Consider the following 14,970-nt stretch of genomic DNA (forward strand, 5'->3'; position numbering starts at 1 on the left):
TGGAGCTGCACTCATTCAGGCAAGTGGGGAGTATTCCATCACACTCCTGACTTGTGCCTTGTAGATGGTGGACAGGCTTTGGAGAGTCAGGAGGTGAGTTACTTGCCACAGAACAACCAGTGTCTAACCTGCTCTTGTAGCCACAGTATTTATATGACTGGTTCAGTTTCGTCTCTGGTCAATGGTAACCCCCATGATTTTGATAGTGGGGGATTCAGCAATGGTAATGCCACTGAATATCAAAGAGCAATGGTTAGATCCTCTCTTGTTGGAGATGGTCATTGCCTGGCAGTGATTTACATGAATGTTACTTGCCACTTATCTCTCCCTAATAGTACCTACACCTCAGGAACTGCAGCAGTTCAAGAAGGCAGCTCACCACCACCTTCTGAGGGGGGAACTAGGAATGGGAGCTAAATACAAAGAAAAGTACAGCACAGGAACAGGCCCTTCGGCCCGTCAAGCCCTTGCCGATCATGACGCCCTAACTAAATTTTAAAAAAACCTTTGCCCTTACTCTGTCCATATCCCCCTATTCCCTCCCTATTCCTGTACCCATCCAGATATCTTTTAAATGTTGCTCATGTGTCTGTTTCCACCATCTTCTCTGGCAGCGCGTTCCAAGCGCCCACCACTCTCTGCTTGAAAAACTTCCCCCGCACATTCTCCCTTAAACTTTCCCCCTCTCATCTTGAACCTGTGCCCCCATCGTAATTGACACTTCCACCCTGGGAAAAAGCCTCTGACTATCCACCCTGTCTGTGCCTCTCATAATTTTGTAAACCTCTATCAGGTCTCCCCCCAGCCTCCATCTTTCCAGTGAAAACAATCCTAGTTTATTCAAAACCAGAAGAGAAAATGCTGGGAAGTCTCAGCAGTCTGGCAGCATCTGTAAGGAAAAAAAAGAACTGACGTTTTGAGACCAGTTTACACTTTTTACCTAGTTAATTCAGCCTCTCCCCATAGCCAACACCCTTGAGACCAGGCAACATCCTGGTGAACCTTCTTTGCACTCTCTCCAAAGCTTCCACATCCTTCTGGTAGTCTGCCGACCAGAACTACACGCAATACTCCAAATACAGCCTAACCAAGGTTTTATATAGCTGCAACCCCAACCATATCCCGTAAATAATTTTTTTTTTAAAATCCAGGCTGGACATTGTCCTGGTCTTGCTGTATTTGGACATGGACTGCTGCAGTATTTGAGGAGTCACAAATGATATTGAACATTGTGCAATCATCAGCGAACATCCCTACTTCTGACCATCCATTGACTCCGTCTTCACTTCCTGCTGCCTCGGCAAAGCAGCCAGCCTAATTAAGGACCCCATGCACCCCAGACATTCTCTCTTTCACCTTCTTCCATCGGGAAAAAGATACAAAAGTCTGAGGTCACGTACCAACCGACTCAAGAACAGCTTCTTCCCTGCTGCTGTCAGACTTTTGAATGGACTTACCTTGCATTAAGTTGATCTTTCTCTACACCCTAGCTATGACTGTAACACTACATTTTGCACTCTCTCGTTTCCTTCTCTATGAATGGTATGTTTTGTCTGTATAGCGCGCAAGAAACAATACTTTTCACTATATGTTAATACATGTGACAATAATAAATCAAATCAAATCAAATGAAAATAATGAAGGTCATTGGTGAAGCGGCTGAAAATGGATAGGCCAAAGACAGTACTCTGAAGAACTCTTGTAGTGATGTTCTGGAGCTGAGATGTTTGGTCTCCAACAACCACAACTGTCTTCCTTTGTGCCAGGTATGACTCCAACCAATGGTTGGTTTTCTCCGATTTTCATTGACTCCAGTTTTACTCGGGCTCCTTGATGCCACACTCAGTCAAATGCTGCCTTGATATCAAGGGCAGTCACTCTCACCTCTCCTCTGGGGTTCAGCTCCTTTGTCCATGTTTGAACTGAAGTCAGGAGTTGAATGACCCTGCAGCATCCCATACTGAGCGTCAGTGAGCAGGTTACTGCTGAGTAAGTGCTGCTTGATAGCACCGTCGATGACATCTTCCACCACTTTATTGATGATTGAGAGTAGATTGATTGGGTGGTAATTGGCCGGGTTGGATTTGTCCTGTTTCTTGTGTACAAGTCAGACCTGGGCGATTTTTCCACATTGCTGGTTAGGTGCCAGTATGCTAGCTGTACTGGAACAGCTTGGCTAGGTGTATAGATTAGGCAAATCCAAAACATTACTTCAAAGTAAGACAACCTTGATAACCAGTGAATCCAAGCAACAGTTCCTATAACATTTAGAATTAGATAGGGAGAAGGAAGAATTGAATGTTAAGTCTGGCAGATTAGAGCATAAGCAGCAGTTTTATGTTTGGTTGGCACTTTATCAAGGGAGCTGTGCTTTGGTGCTGGCTGATTGCTCTGAAACTGTGTTTGCATTAATAGTTGTCTATCAGAACCTACTTTCAGTACGAGGTCAGTGTTTTAAGAGAATGTAATCAATGATCAGCCAGGCCCACACTTGAACTTGGTTCATGCTAAGTTGTGTAATGTTTTGGAATGACTCTTGTTTATCAAAGACACTAACGGATTAATGTTCCTTCAGGAATAATGCTGACTGGAAGGAATGTCCCAAATACATATACAACGAAAACTCCTGCTACTTCAACCAAACCTACACCTCCATCTGGATTTCATACTGTGTCCAGCTGAAATCCGACTTTCAGGATCAGTACATCACATTCGATAAGCGCTGCTTCTCCATCGATAACATCGGTAAAAACAAACAATTTACTTCTTGTTCATTGGGAGAGTAGTGAGAGAACAGATTAGGATAATTACATCAACAGAGTCTGGATACAGAACACAAACATCTCCAGAAATGTGAGATGTCAGAGATCAGTCTCACTTACAAACATTCTCACTGTATCCCTCAATCCTTTCTCTCTCCAGAAAGTTTACAAATTATCTCTTGAACCCATTAATGTTGTTCACTTCAATGTCATTTCCTTGTCATTTAGTCCACAATTTCAATGCCCTTGGGTGAAAAGGTTCCCTCTTATTGTTCCTAACTTAATTTTTAAGTTCTAGTCCCTTGAAATTGTACCCTTCACCACATGGAATTATTTGAATGCAACAGCCTCAACAAGATAAAGGGACTGGGGTTGTGATTTATTCTCTAACGCTAAACAGTTTTTTTGTTTGTCCAATATAGATTCATTTGTCTGGTTTCAGGGACTCATTAAACTCAGTGTCAGCTACAAATGTCACTTGTTGATGTGTCCTATGTATCTAGGCCCTGATGCTGTGTTACAGAAATGTGTCATAAAGTGGGAGAAAGGTGATGGAGCTGGTCCAGCTCAGCGGGACGGCTGGTTAGTGATTCCCGTACTGACTGAGGTTATTCAAACCTTCTCAATGTTGCCCTTTGTCTGAGGTGTGGTGACCCTCGGGTTAAAACCAGGTTAAAATCAGAGCTGAAGGTAAAGAAAATAGGATGAGATGAAGGATCTGACCAAGGGTCACCCAGACTCGAAATGTTAGCTCTATTCGCTCTCTACACAGATGCTGTCAGACCTGCCGAGATTTTCCAGAATTCTCTGTTTTTGTTTCAGATTCCAGCATCCGCAGTAATTTGCTTTTATCTTCTTATTTTTGTAATCAATTCCCCTCACAATAAACAACAACATTCTATTAGCTTTCCTAATTACTTGCTGCACCTGTATACTAGCCTTTTATGATTCATGCATTCGGACACCCAGCTTCCTCTGAATCTCAGAGCTCTGCAATCTCTCACCATTTGGATAATACACTTATTTTTTACTCTTCCTGCCAAAATGGACAATTTCAAATTTTCCCACATTACGCCCCACTTGTCTGACCTTTGCCCACTGACTTAACCTATCAATATTCCTTTGTAGCCTCCTTGTATCCTCTTCACATCTTACTTTCCTACCTATCATTGTGTCATCAGAAATGTTATCAACTACACTGTTAATCTCTTCATCCAAGTCATTTATGCAAACTGTAACAATTTGAGGCCCCAGCTGTGGCACACCACTTGTTACATCCTGCCAACCAGAAAATCACCCATCTCTGCCGACTCTACTTTCTGAGAACTAGCCAATCTTCAATCCGTGCCAATTCATTGCCCCCGACACCATGCGCTTTCATTTTTCGCAGTAACCTTTGATGTTTCACCTTATCAAATGTTTTTGGAAATCTAAGTACAGTAAATCCCCTTTAATCACAGCATGTGACTCCTTCAAAGAACTCCAATGAAATGGTTAAACATGATTTCCCTTTCAGAAAACCATGTTAACTCTGCTTGATTACCCTGAATTCTTCCAAGTGTCCTGTTGTAACATCTTTAATAATGGCTTCTAACATTTTCCCTATGACAGATGTTAAGCTAAGTAGCCTGTAGTTTCCTTTTTATTTCTCCCTCTCTCCCTTTTTGAGCAAAGGAGTTACATTCACTATTTCCCAACCTAATGGAACCTTCCCTGGGGAAGTTGGGATGCATCAACTATCTCAATAGCCAAACACTGATTAAGAGGAAGAGAGAGTTGTATGAAATGTACAGGCAGCAAGGAACAGATCAGATGCTCGAGGAGTATAAAAAGTGCAAGAAGCTACTTAAGAGGGAAATCGAGAGGGCTAAAAGAAGACATGAGGCTGCTTTGGCAGACAGAGTGAAGGAAAATCCAAAGAGCTTCTATAGGTATGTTAGGAGCAAAAAGATAGTGAGGGATAAAATTGGTCCTCTTGAAGACCAGAGTGGTAGAATGTGTATGGAACCAAAAGAGATGGGGGAGATACTAAATGGTTTTTTTGCATCCGTATTTACTGAGGAAACGGGCATGGAGTCTACGGAAATAGGGCAAACTGGTAGGGAGGTCATGGAATCTTTACAGATTAAAGGGGAGGAGGTGCTCGCTGTCTTGAGGCAAATCAGAGTGGATAAATCCCCAGGACCGGACAGGGTATTCCCACGGACCTTGAGGGAAGCTAGTGTTGAACTTGCAGGGGCCCTGGCAGACATATTTAAAATGTCAGTATTCACGGGGGAGGTGCCGGATGATTGGAGGGTGGCTCATGTTGTTCCGTTGTTTAAAAAAGGTTCCAAAAGAAATCCGGGAAATTATAGGCCAGTAAGTTTGACGTCGGTGGTGGGCAAGTTATTGGAAGGTGTGATAAGGGATAGGATCTACAAATATTTGGATAGACAGGGACTTATTAGGGAGAGTCAACATGGCTTTGTGCGTGGTAGGTCATGTTTGACCAATCTATTAGAGTTTTTCGAGGAGGTTACCAGGAAAGTGGATGAAGGGAAGGCGATGGATGTTGTCTACCTGGATTTCAGCAAGGCCTTTGACAAGGTCCCTCATGGGAGGTTAGTTAGGAAGGTTCAGTCGCTAGGTATACATGGGGAGGTAGTAAATTGGATTAGACACTGGCTCAATGGAAGAAGCCAGAGAGTGGTTGTGGAGGATTGCTTCTCTGAGTGGAGGCCTGTGACTAGTGGTGTGCCGCAGGGATCGGTGTTGGGTCCATTGTTGTTTGTCATCTATATCAATGATCTGGATGATAATGTGGTAAATTGGATCAGCAAGTTTGCTGATGATACAAAGATTGGAGGTGTCGTGGACAGTGAGGAAGGTTTTCAAAGTTTGCAGAGGGATTTGGACCAACTGGAAAAATGGGCTGAAAAATGGCAAATGGAATTTAACGCAGACAAGTGTGAGATATTGCACTTTGGAAGGACAAACCAAAGTAGAACGTACAGGGTAAATGGTAGGACTCTGAAGAGTGCAGTTGAACAGAGGAATCTGGGAATACAGGTACAGAATTCCCTAAAAGTGACGTCACAGGTGGATAGGGTCGTAAAGAGTGCCTTTGGTACATTGGCCTTTATAAATCGGAGTATCGAGTATAAAAGTTGGAGTGTTATGGTTAGGTTATGTAAGGCATTGGTGAGGCCAAATTTGGAGTATTGTGTAGTTTTGGTCACCTAGTTACAGGAAGGATGTAAATAAGGTTGAAAGAGTGCAGAGAAGGTTCACAAGGATGTTGCCGGGACTTGAGAAGCTGAGTGACAGAGAGAGATTGAATAGGTTGGGACTTTATTCCCTGGAGCGTAGAAGATTGAGGGGAGATTTGATAGAGGTGTATAAGATTTTGATGGGTATAGATAGAGTGAATGCAAGCAGGCTTTTTCCGCTGAGGCTAGGGGAGAAAAAAACCAGAGGGCATGGGTTAAGGGTGAAAGGAGAAAAGTTTAAAGGGAATATTAGGGGGGGCTTCTTCACGCAGAGAGTGGTGGGAGTGTGGAATGAGCTGCCGGATAAAGTGGTAAATGCGGGGTCACTTTTAACATTTAAGAAAAACTTGGACGGGTTCATGGATGAGAGGGGTGTGGAGGGATATGGTCCAAATGCAGGTCAGTGGGACTAGGCATAAAATGGTTCGGCACAGACAAGAAGGGCCAAAAGGCCTGTTTCTGAGCTGTAATTTTCTATGGTTCTATGGTTCTTTCAAGACCCGAGGATGAAGTCTATCAGGACCTGGAGAATCTGTCAGCTGCATTTCCCACAATTTGCTCAGTGCCTCTTCTCTGGTGATGGTGATTTTCCTGAGTTTCACCCTCCCTTCCCTTGATTTACAGATATGTCACTTATGTCCTTTATGGTGAAGGCTGATGCAAAATACCTGTTTAATTCAGCTTCCATCTCCTTGTTTTCCATTCTTAATTCCTCAGGCTCATTTTCTACAGACTCACTGTCTCACACACTCCCTCACACTCACTTTCTTCCACACATACACTCCCTCTCACACGCGCTGGTTGGGATTTTACAGCCTTGCTCAACCCGAGACCGGAAAATCCCACCCAAGGTCAATGGACTTCCCGTTGTCCGCCCCTCACCCGCTCTGACATAGTGGAGGGCAGGATAATAGAATCTCAGCCACTCTCTCTCTCCCACAATCATTCACTCTTTCACTCTTTGTCACACCACTGGGCAGTGGGACTCTTCACTCTCACCACTACCACCTGCACCATCATATTTAGCCTCTTCCAGCCCATCCCCCACCCAGGCCAACAGCCTCTTTCTCTCTTCCTGCCAATACCTCTTTTGTCGGGCTCCTCCAGTGTTGCTGCTCTTCCAACCACAGAATGCTTCTCTCCCACTGGTTTGCGAGAGAGCCTATCATCAGCAAAAGCAGGAGAGGCCCTGTCTGTGATTGGAGGAGCAGCTTCTTTCGGAATCTTCTACTCCACTTATCAGCATTTTGAAAACCGCCTCCAGGGGCCACACTGGGGGACCTGGCAGGCCACATCTGGCCCACAGGCCGCATGGTCAACAAGCCTGGTGTAGTCCTTCACAAATTCAGCTGACAATATTAAACCTGAACTAACATCTGGGCTGTGACTCGGGTACCATGTGTACATGGATATTAGTGGAGTTCCAAGACGTCACCATGACATGTCCACAATTCAGTAATGAGCAGCTAGGAGACACTCATTGGAATTATCTCTCATACCCTTTGAAGCTTAACAGAGACACAGGGAAACAATAGGTATCTTCCAGTTCGCCAACTTTAATAAATGAATATAGTGGCTTCCTGAAATTCACCCTGTTTATTTGTATATATAAGCAGATACCTCACCTATGACTGGCTGGAGGGTGATACTGTGTGGCTGCCACTTCTAATTAAAACGAATTTGCATCTGAATGATGTCAATTTCCATATCAGATCCATGATATATGAAAGAGTTTAGCAGTATCCAAATTTGATATAACAAGGACTTTAGGTAAGGAATACATTTAGATAAATAAGGTTATGAATATCGCCCTAGTTCACTTTCAGCTACACTTTCAAAGTCTCAACTATCCTAGTGAAGCCTGTGGCTGTGATTAGCCACATTTTTACACCTACCTGATGCTCTGAACCACACCCTAAGCTCCACCTTTTGATGATGTGGAGATGCCGGTGTTGGACTGGGGTGGACACAGTAAGAAGTCTCACAACACAATGTTAAAGTCCAAAAGGTTTATTTGGAATCACGAGCTTTTGAAGCGCTGCCCCTTCACTCAATCGCCTGATGAAGGACCAGCGCTCCGAAAGCTTGTAATTCCAAATAAACCTGTTGGACTTTAACCTGGTGTTGTGAGACTTCTTACTGTGCTCACCTTTTGATGTGCTAGTACCTCCGTGCTCTGGCTGATCTGCCTGTTAGAGCCCTTATCACCCCTCCCTTTAATCCAAGAGACACAGACATGAGGCGGGAGGAGGCCCTTCATTGACTATTTCAACCACTCAAAGAACAGTACAGCACAGGAAACAGGCCCTCCAATCCTGTGCCGCTCCTTGGTCCAACTAGACCAATCGTTTGTATCCCTCCATTCCCAGGCTGCTCATTCTGATCAGAACACTCAATTGTGTTCTGATCAGAAAGGCGTCCTTCACCTTCTCCACTGCTAACAAGATGGTGTGGTGACAGGAGGATGATGAGCACTGCATGTTTCTTCGGAAGGAACTCTTCAAATGCAGACAGTAAAACTATAACAAAACTTTCTTCAACCTATAAATCAAAGAAAGGGTTTGATAAAGAAACTTTATCACTCCAAACTTGGGGCCTCGCCTTGGGCCAATCCAAGTTCTCCACAATTCCCAACAGATTCTTATTTATAGTGAGTCAGCTGGTCAGCTGACCATCGCATCATTCTATCATTGGTTCCATGGTTTACTGGGTCAGCTGACCCTTACAGCTTCTTACCATTGGTCACATTACATCCAAAGAACAGTACAGCACAGGAAACAGGCCCTTCAGCCCTCCAATGCCAAGTTGTCACCGGTTACGTTCTAACACTGCAACCCCTGCCTTCCTGCACCCCCATCTGCCAGCCCATCCAGAGAGGACTGGTTAAACCCAGACCTTAGTGTCAGCAAAAGACATCATGAAGCTGTTGGATTGTTCTAAAAACCTGATGGATTTCTTAATGTCCTTTAGGAAAGAAACACCGGTAGCTTGTCACACTGGTCGATTGGCGTGGCAAGCTGTTAAGATTGGCTGAGAGGCGAAAAATCGGGTTTATGCTTAATTTCTCGCATCTCGCAATGTTACCAACCCCATTTTGCCAGGAAAACTGGCTTCGTGCCTTCAATATTCATCAGGTAATTTAAATGTAATTAGTGAGTCCATCCGAGCTCACTTGTCCTTACCTGCTCATCAATGTAGGCCCTCACCGGTGAGGATCACCTGGCGTGATGGCCTCACCGGTGGGACCAGAGGCCATTGAAGCCACCCCAGGTGGCTGGTAGCAGAGCTGAGCATTGCCACATGGGTAGTGCCAGCTTGGCACTGCCAGCCTTGCACCATGGCACTGCCCACTAGGCACAAGATAGTGCCAAGGGGCAGGGCCTGGAGGGGGAGGTGTGGGGCCTGAAGGGGCGGGCCCAAGATGGGAGTCTGGGACCATGATGGGGAGGCAGGGGGAGCTCCATGGGGGGAAGGAAGGGGGGCACTCTGCATTGGGGGGGTGTGGGTATCGGCTGGGGCAGTGATCGTGTGTGTGGGGATCAGCTGGGGTGGCGATCAGGTGGGGGGGGTTAATATCAAGGGGTCAGGTGGGAATGACAGATCTCCCAGTACACAGTGCACTGGGAGATTGGGGTACCTGCACAATGGCGTTGAGCCACCTCCCCTGCTGGCGAGAATCACATAAAACATAGAACATAGAACATTACAGCGCAGTACAGGCCCTTCGGCCCTCGATGTTGCGCCGACCAGTGGTACCAATCTAAAGCCCCTCTACACTATTCCAATATCATCCATATGTTTATCCAATAACCATTTGAATGCTCTTAATGTTGACGAGTCCACCACTGCTGCAGGCAGGGCATTCCACGCCCATACTACTCTCTGAGTAAAGAACCTACCTCTAACATCTGTCCTATATCTATCACCCCTCAATTTAAAGCTATGTCCCCTCGTGCTAGCCAACACCATCCGAGGAAAAAGGCTCTCACTATCCACCCTATCTAATCCTCTGATCATCTTGTATGCCTCTATAGAACATTTGGGCTCTGTTTTCCTAAATGCTGTATGATTGTGTCTGGGAGCTCGCCCAAAAGATGGGCGCGATTCTCTCCCATTTTCACGCTCGTTCAGTACTTAGAATTTTTGTGGTAAGACCCCCACACTGTCTGTCTTCACCAAGTTGAGACTAAACCTTCTATCCCATGAACCTCAATTTGTTCACCAGTCATTTACGTGGTACTTTGTCAAATGTTTTGTTAAAATCCATACAGGCAGCATCGACATTTCCATCACCAATCTCTGTTACTTCATCAACAACTCAATTTAATTAGACAAACATGATTTCTCTTTCAGAAATCCTTGCTGGCTCCGAGTTCCAATTAATTCTGTGTGTTGCTGGACCCTCTGCTCTCACTGTTCTTCAGCTTTTTCTTTTTGCTTATCATAGTGAAACCAGATCCTCCAATCGCGCTGAACTGGACGTTGCTGAATATCAGCCAGTCAGGTCTGCTTGCTGACATCCAGGTGTTGTGGGAGGCGCCACCTACTGCTGACATCAAAAATGGATGGATATCTCTTAAGTACGAGATCCAGTACAAAGCCAGTGACAGTAACCACTGGGACTTGGTATGTCAAACGAGTTCAGCAATTGTGTCTTTTCTTTGAAGCTCAACAAAGTATCACTTTCCTTGTAAAGCTGAGTGAGTTGGATGATTAACGCATGATAAGAACAGTTGCTTCAGAACAGTCGATGCATTTCGGCTAAAAAATAAGTCGCATTTTTATTGTGGGGGGTTTTGTTTACCCACAGTGATGAAATCTCCCAGCCGTAATCGATAGAGAACATTAAAGTTGGCTGTTTTTATTAATAGGTGTCCAAGCTTCAAACACACCTCAGACTGACAGGATGAACAACTTTCCTCATTGCTGGATGTGTTAGTTTGGCACATTTTCTAGTATTATTCTTACAGTCAAAAGATCACAGGTGGAATTTTGCCAGCACGTCCGCCCGTGTTTCGTACGATCCTGCCCGAGGCCAACAGAGAATGCCTCGCCCGTCCCGGAATCGGAGCAGGCGTGCCGGTAAAATTCCGGCCCATGTCTTTAAACCCGACTTTGGCAATAAACTGAGAATCTATGCTGACACTCCATCAGTACGGGGGCTATCTTTAGAATGGTGAACTCCCTCTGTTCCAGTGAATGTAAAATGCTCGATAGCACAATTTCAAGTGGATCAGGGGAATTCTCCGAATCATTTTCCAACATTTACCCAACAACCAGGATCATTTAGTTGATTGGTGTTTGCGGACTCCTGCTTTGGGCTGAATTGTTGTTGCATTCAAAGACCCAAGAACAAAGAAAATTACAGCACAGCAACAGGCCCTTCGGCCCTCCAAGCCTGCACCGAACATGCTGCCCAACTTAACTAAAAACCCCTACCCATCTGGGGACCATATCCCTCTGTTCCCATCTCATTTATGGACTTGTCAAGATGCCCTTTAAAAGTCACTACCGTATCCGCTTCCACTACCTCCCCCGGCAACGAGTTCCAGGCACCCACCACTCTCTGTGTAAAAAATCTGCCTTGTACATCTCTTTTAAACCTTGCCCCTCGCACCTTAAACCTATGCCCCCTAGTAATTGACTCTTCCATCCTGGGAAAAAGCTTCTGACTATCCACTCTATTCATACCTCTCATAATCTTGTAGATTTCTATCAGGTCTCCCCTCAACCTCCGTCGCTCCAGTGAGAACAAACCAAGTTTCTCCAACCTCTCCTCATAGCTAATGCCCTCCATACCAGGCAATATCCTGGTAAATCTTTTCTGTACCCTCTCCAAAGCCTCCACATCCTTCTGGTAGTGTGGTGACCAGAATTGAACACCACATTCCAAGTGCGGCCTAAGATTCTATAAAGCTGCAACATGACTTGCCAATTTTTAAACTCAGTACCCCGGCCGGTGAAGGCAAGCATGCCGTATGCCTTCTTGACTACCTTCTCCACCTGCATTGCCACTTTCAGTGACCTGTGTACCTGTACACCCAGATCCCTTTGCTTATCAATACTCTTAAGGGTTCTGCCATTTACTGTATAATTCCTATCTGTATTAGACCTTCCAAAATGCATTACCTCACATTTGTCCGGATTAAACTCCATCTGCCATCTCTCTGCCCAAGTCTCCAACTGATCTATATCCTGCTGTATCCTCTGATGGTCCTCATCGCTATCCGCAAATCCACCAACCTTTGTGTTGTCCGCAAACTTACTAATCAATCCAGTTACATTTTCCTCCAAATCATTTATATATATATATTACAAACAGCAAAGGTCCCAGCACTGATCCCTGAGGAACGCCACTTGTCACAGCCCTCCATTCAGAAATGCACCCTTCCACTGCTACCCTCTGTCTTCTTTGACCGAGCCAGTTTTGTATCCACCTTGCTAGCTCACCTCTGATCCCATGCGACTTCACCTATTCACCAGCAGAATATTTGCGGAGGTGATGGCATTGTGGTATTATCACTGAACAACTAATCTAGACATCCAGGATAATGTTCTGGGGACCCAGGTTCAAACCCCACTGTGCAGATGGTGAAATTAAAATGTAATAAAAATCTGGAATTAAAAGTTTAATGTTGACCATAAAACCTTTGGTGATTATTGTAAAAATCCATCTGGTTCATTAATGTCCTTTAGGGAAGGAAATCTGCTGTCCTTAGCTGGTCTGGCCTACATGTGACTCCAGAGCCACAACAATGTGGTTGACTCTGAATTGTCCCCTGAGATGGCCACGAAAACCACTCAGTTCAAGGGCAATTAAGGATGGGCAACAAATGCTGGCCTTGCCAGTGACACGCACATCCCCGAAAGAATAAATATTACAAAATAATGATTAGGTATTGAAAAATGTTGTTGGGGAGGGGTTTGGCTATTTTTATCCAGTTCCTAGATGGTAAATTTCCCCTGGTGTAACAGAAGATAATTTAAATTTCTGATTAACAATCATTGATTCGAAAATTATCTAACCCCAACCCGTATCTGGCCTGGGAGTGTTTGATGGGGGCAGTGTAGAGGGAGCTTTACTCTGCATCTAACCCCGTGCTGTACCTGTCCTGGGAGTGTTTGATGGGGACAGTGTAGAGAGGGCTTTACAATGTATCTAACCCCGTGCTGTACCTGTCCTGGGAGTGTTTGATGGGGGACAGTGTAGAGGGAGCTTTACTCTGTATCTAACCCTGTGCTGTACCTGTCCTGGGAGTGTTTGATGGGGACAGTGTAGAGGGAGCTTTACTCTGTATCTAACCTGGTGTTGTATTGTGTGCAATTTTGGTCTCCTTTTCTGAGGATGTTCTTGCTCTCGAGGGAGTGCAGCGAAGGTTTACCAGGCTGATTCCGGGGATGGCGGGACAGATATATGAGGAGATTGACTAGGTTAGGATTGTTTTCGCTGGAGTTCAGACGAATGAGGGGGGATTTCATAGAGACTTATAAAATTCTGACAGGCCTAGATAGGATAGATGCAGGGAGGATGTTCCTGATGATGGGGAAGTCCAGAATCAGGGGGTCACAGTCTGAGGATTCAGGGTGGACGATTTAGGATGGAGGTGAGGAGACATTTCTTCACCCAAAGAATGGCGAGCCTGTGGAATTCATTACCACAGGAAGTAGTTGATACCCAAACATTGAATGCATTCAAGAGGCGGCTGGATATAGCACTTGGGGCAAATAGGATCAAAAGTTATGGGGAAAAAGCAGGATTAAGCTATTGAGTTGGATGATCAGCCATGATCTTAATGAATGGTGGAGCAGGCTCGAAGGGCCAAATAGCCTCCTCCTGCTCCCATCTTCTATGTTTCTTGTCCTGGGAATGTTTGATGGGGGGAGTGTGGAGGGAGCTTTACTCTGTATCTAACCCTGTGCTGTACCTGTCCTGGGAGTGTTTCATGGCCATGATGTGGAGATGCCGGCGTTGGACTGGGGTAAACACAGTAAGAAGTCTCACAACACCAGGTTAAAGTCCAACAGGTTTATTTGGCTATGAGAGCCAAGTTCCGGACACATGAGGACGGCCTCAACCGGGATCTTGGGTTCATGTCACACTATCTGTAACCCCCACGACTTGCCTGGGCTTGCAAAATCTCATTAACTGTCCTGGCTGGAGACAATACACATCTCTTTAACCTGTGCTTAACCCTCTCTCCACTCACATTGTCTGTACCTTTAAGAACCTAAGAAATAGGAGCAGGAGTAGGCCATCTACCGGTTAATCTTCCTTCGGTGGTTGGTAAATTGATGGAAAAGGTCCTCAGGGATGGGATTTACGACCATTTAGAAAGATGCGGATTAATCCGGGATAGTCAGCACGGATTCGTGAAGGGCAAGTCGTGCCTCACAAATTTGATTGAATTTTTTGAGGAGGTAACTAAGTGTGTTGATGAAGGTAGGGCAGTTGATGTCATATACATGGATTTTAGTAAGGCGTTTGATAAGGTCCCCCATGGTCGGCTTATGATGAAAGTAAGGAGGTGTGGGATAGAGGGAAAGTTGGCCGATTGGATAGGTAACTGGCTATCTGATCGAAGTCATGATGTGGAGATCACATCAATAGAGACAGGACACATTTCCACTCCATCTGACGAAGGAGCCGTGCTCCGAAAGCTTATGGTATTTGCTACCAAATAAACCTGTTGGACTTTAACCTGGTGTTGTGAGACTTCTTACTGTATCTGATCGAAGACAGAGGGTGGTGGTGGATGGAAAATTTTCGGACTGAAGGCAGGTTGCTAGCGGAGTGCCACAGGGATCAGTGCTTGGTCCTCTGCTCTTTGTGATTTTTATTAATGACTTAGAGGAGGGGGCTGAAGGGTGGATCAGTAAATTTGTTGATGACACCAAGATTAGTGGAGTAGCGGATGAGGTGGAGGGCTGTTGTAGGCTGCAAAGAGACATAGATAGGA

The 14,970-nt window shown here is 45.1% G+C and overlaps 1 protein-coding gene across 5 annotated transcripts in view; it reads left to right on the plus strand.

Annotated features, from left to right (window-relative positions):
• Window positions 1-14,970, plus strand: part of ghra (growth hormone receptor a) — a 303,078-nt gene that overhangs the window by 194,946 nt on the left and 93,162 nt on the right. For all 5 annotated transcript variants that reach the window (XM_078215258.1, XM_078215257.1, XM_078215260.1 and 2 more), the window contains 2 exons: window positions 2,576-2,745; window positions 10,461-10,639. In XM_078215258.1, coding sequence (XP_078071384.1) covers window positions 2,576-2,745; window positions 10,461-10,639 — 349 coding nt within the window. The remainder of the gene's footprint in view (window positions 1-2,575; window positions 2,746-10,460; window positions 10,640-14,970) is intronic.

This window comes from Mustelus asterias, chromosome 6, assembly GCF_964213995.1.
Source record: "Mustelus asterias chromosome 6, sMusAst1.hap1.1, whole genome shotgun sequence".
NCBI classification, from domain to species: domain Eukaryota; kingdom Metazoa; phylum Chordata; class Chondrichthyes; order Carcharhiniformes; family Triakidae; genus Mustelus; species Mustelus asterias.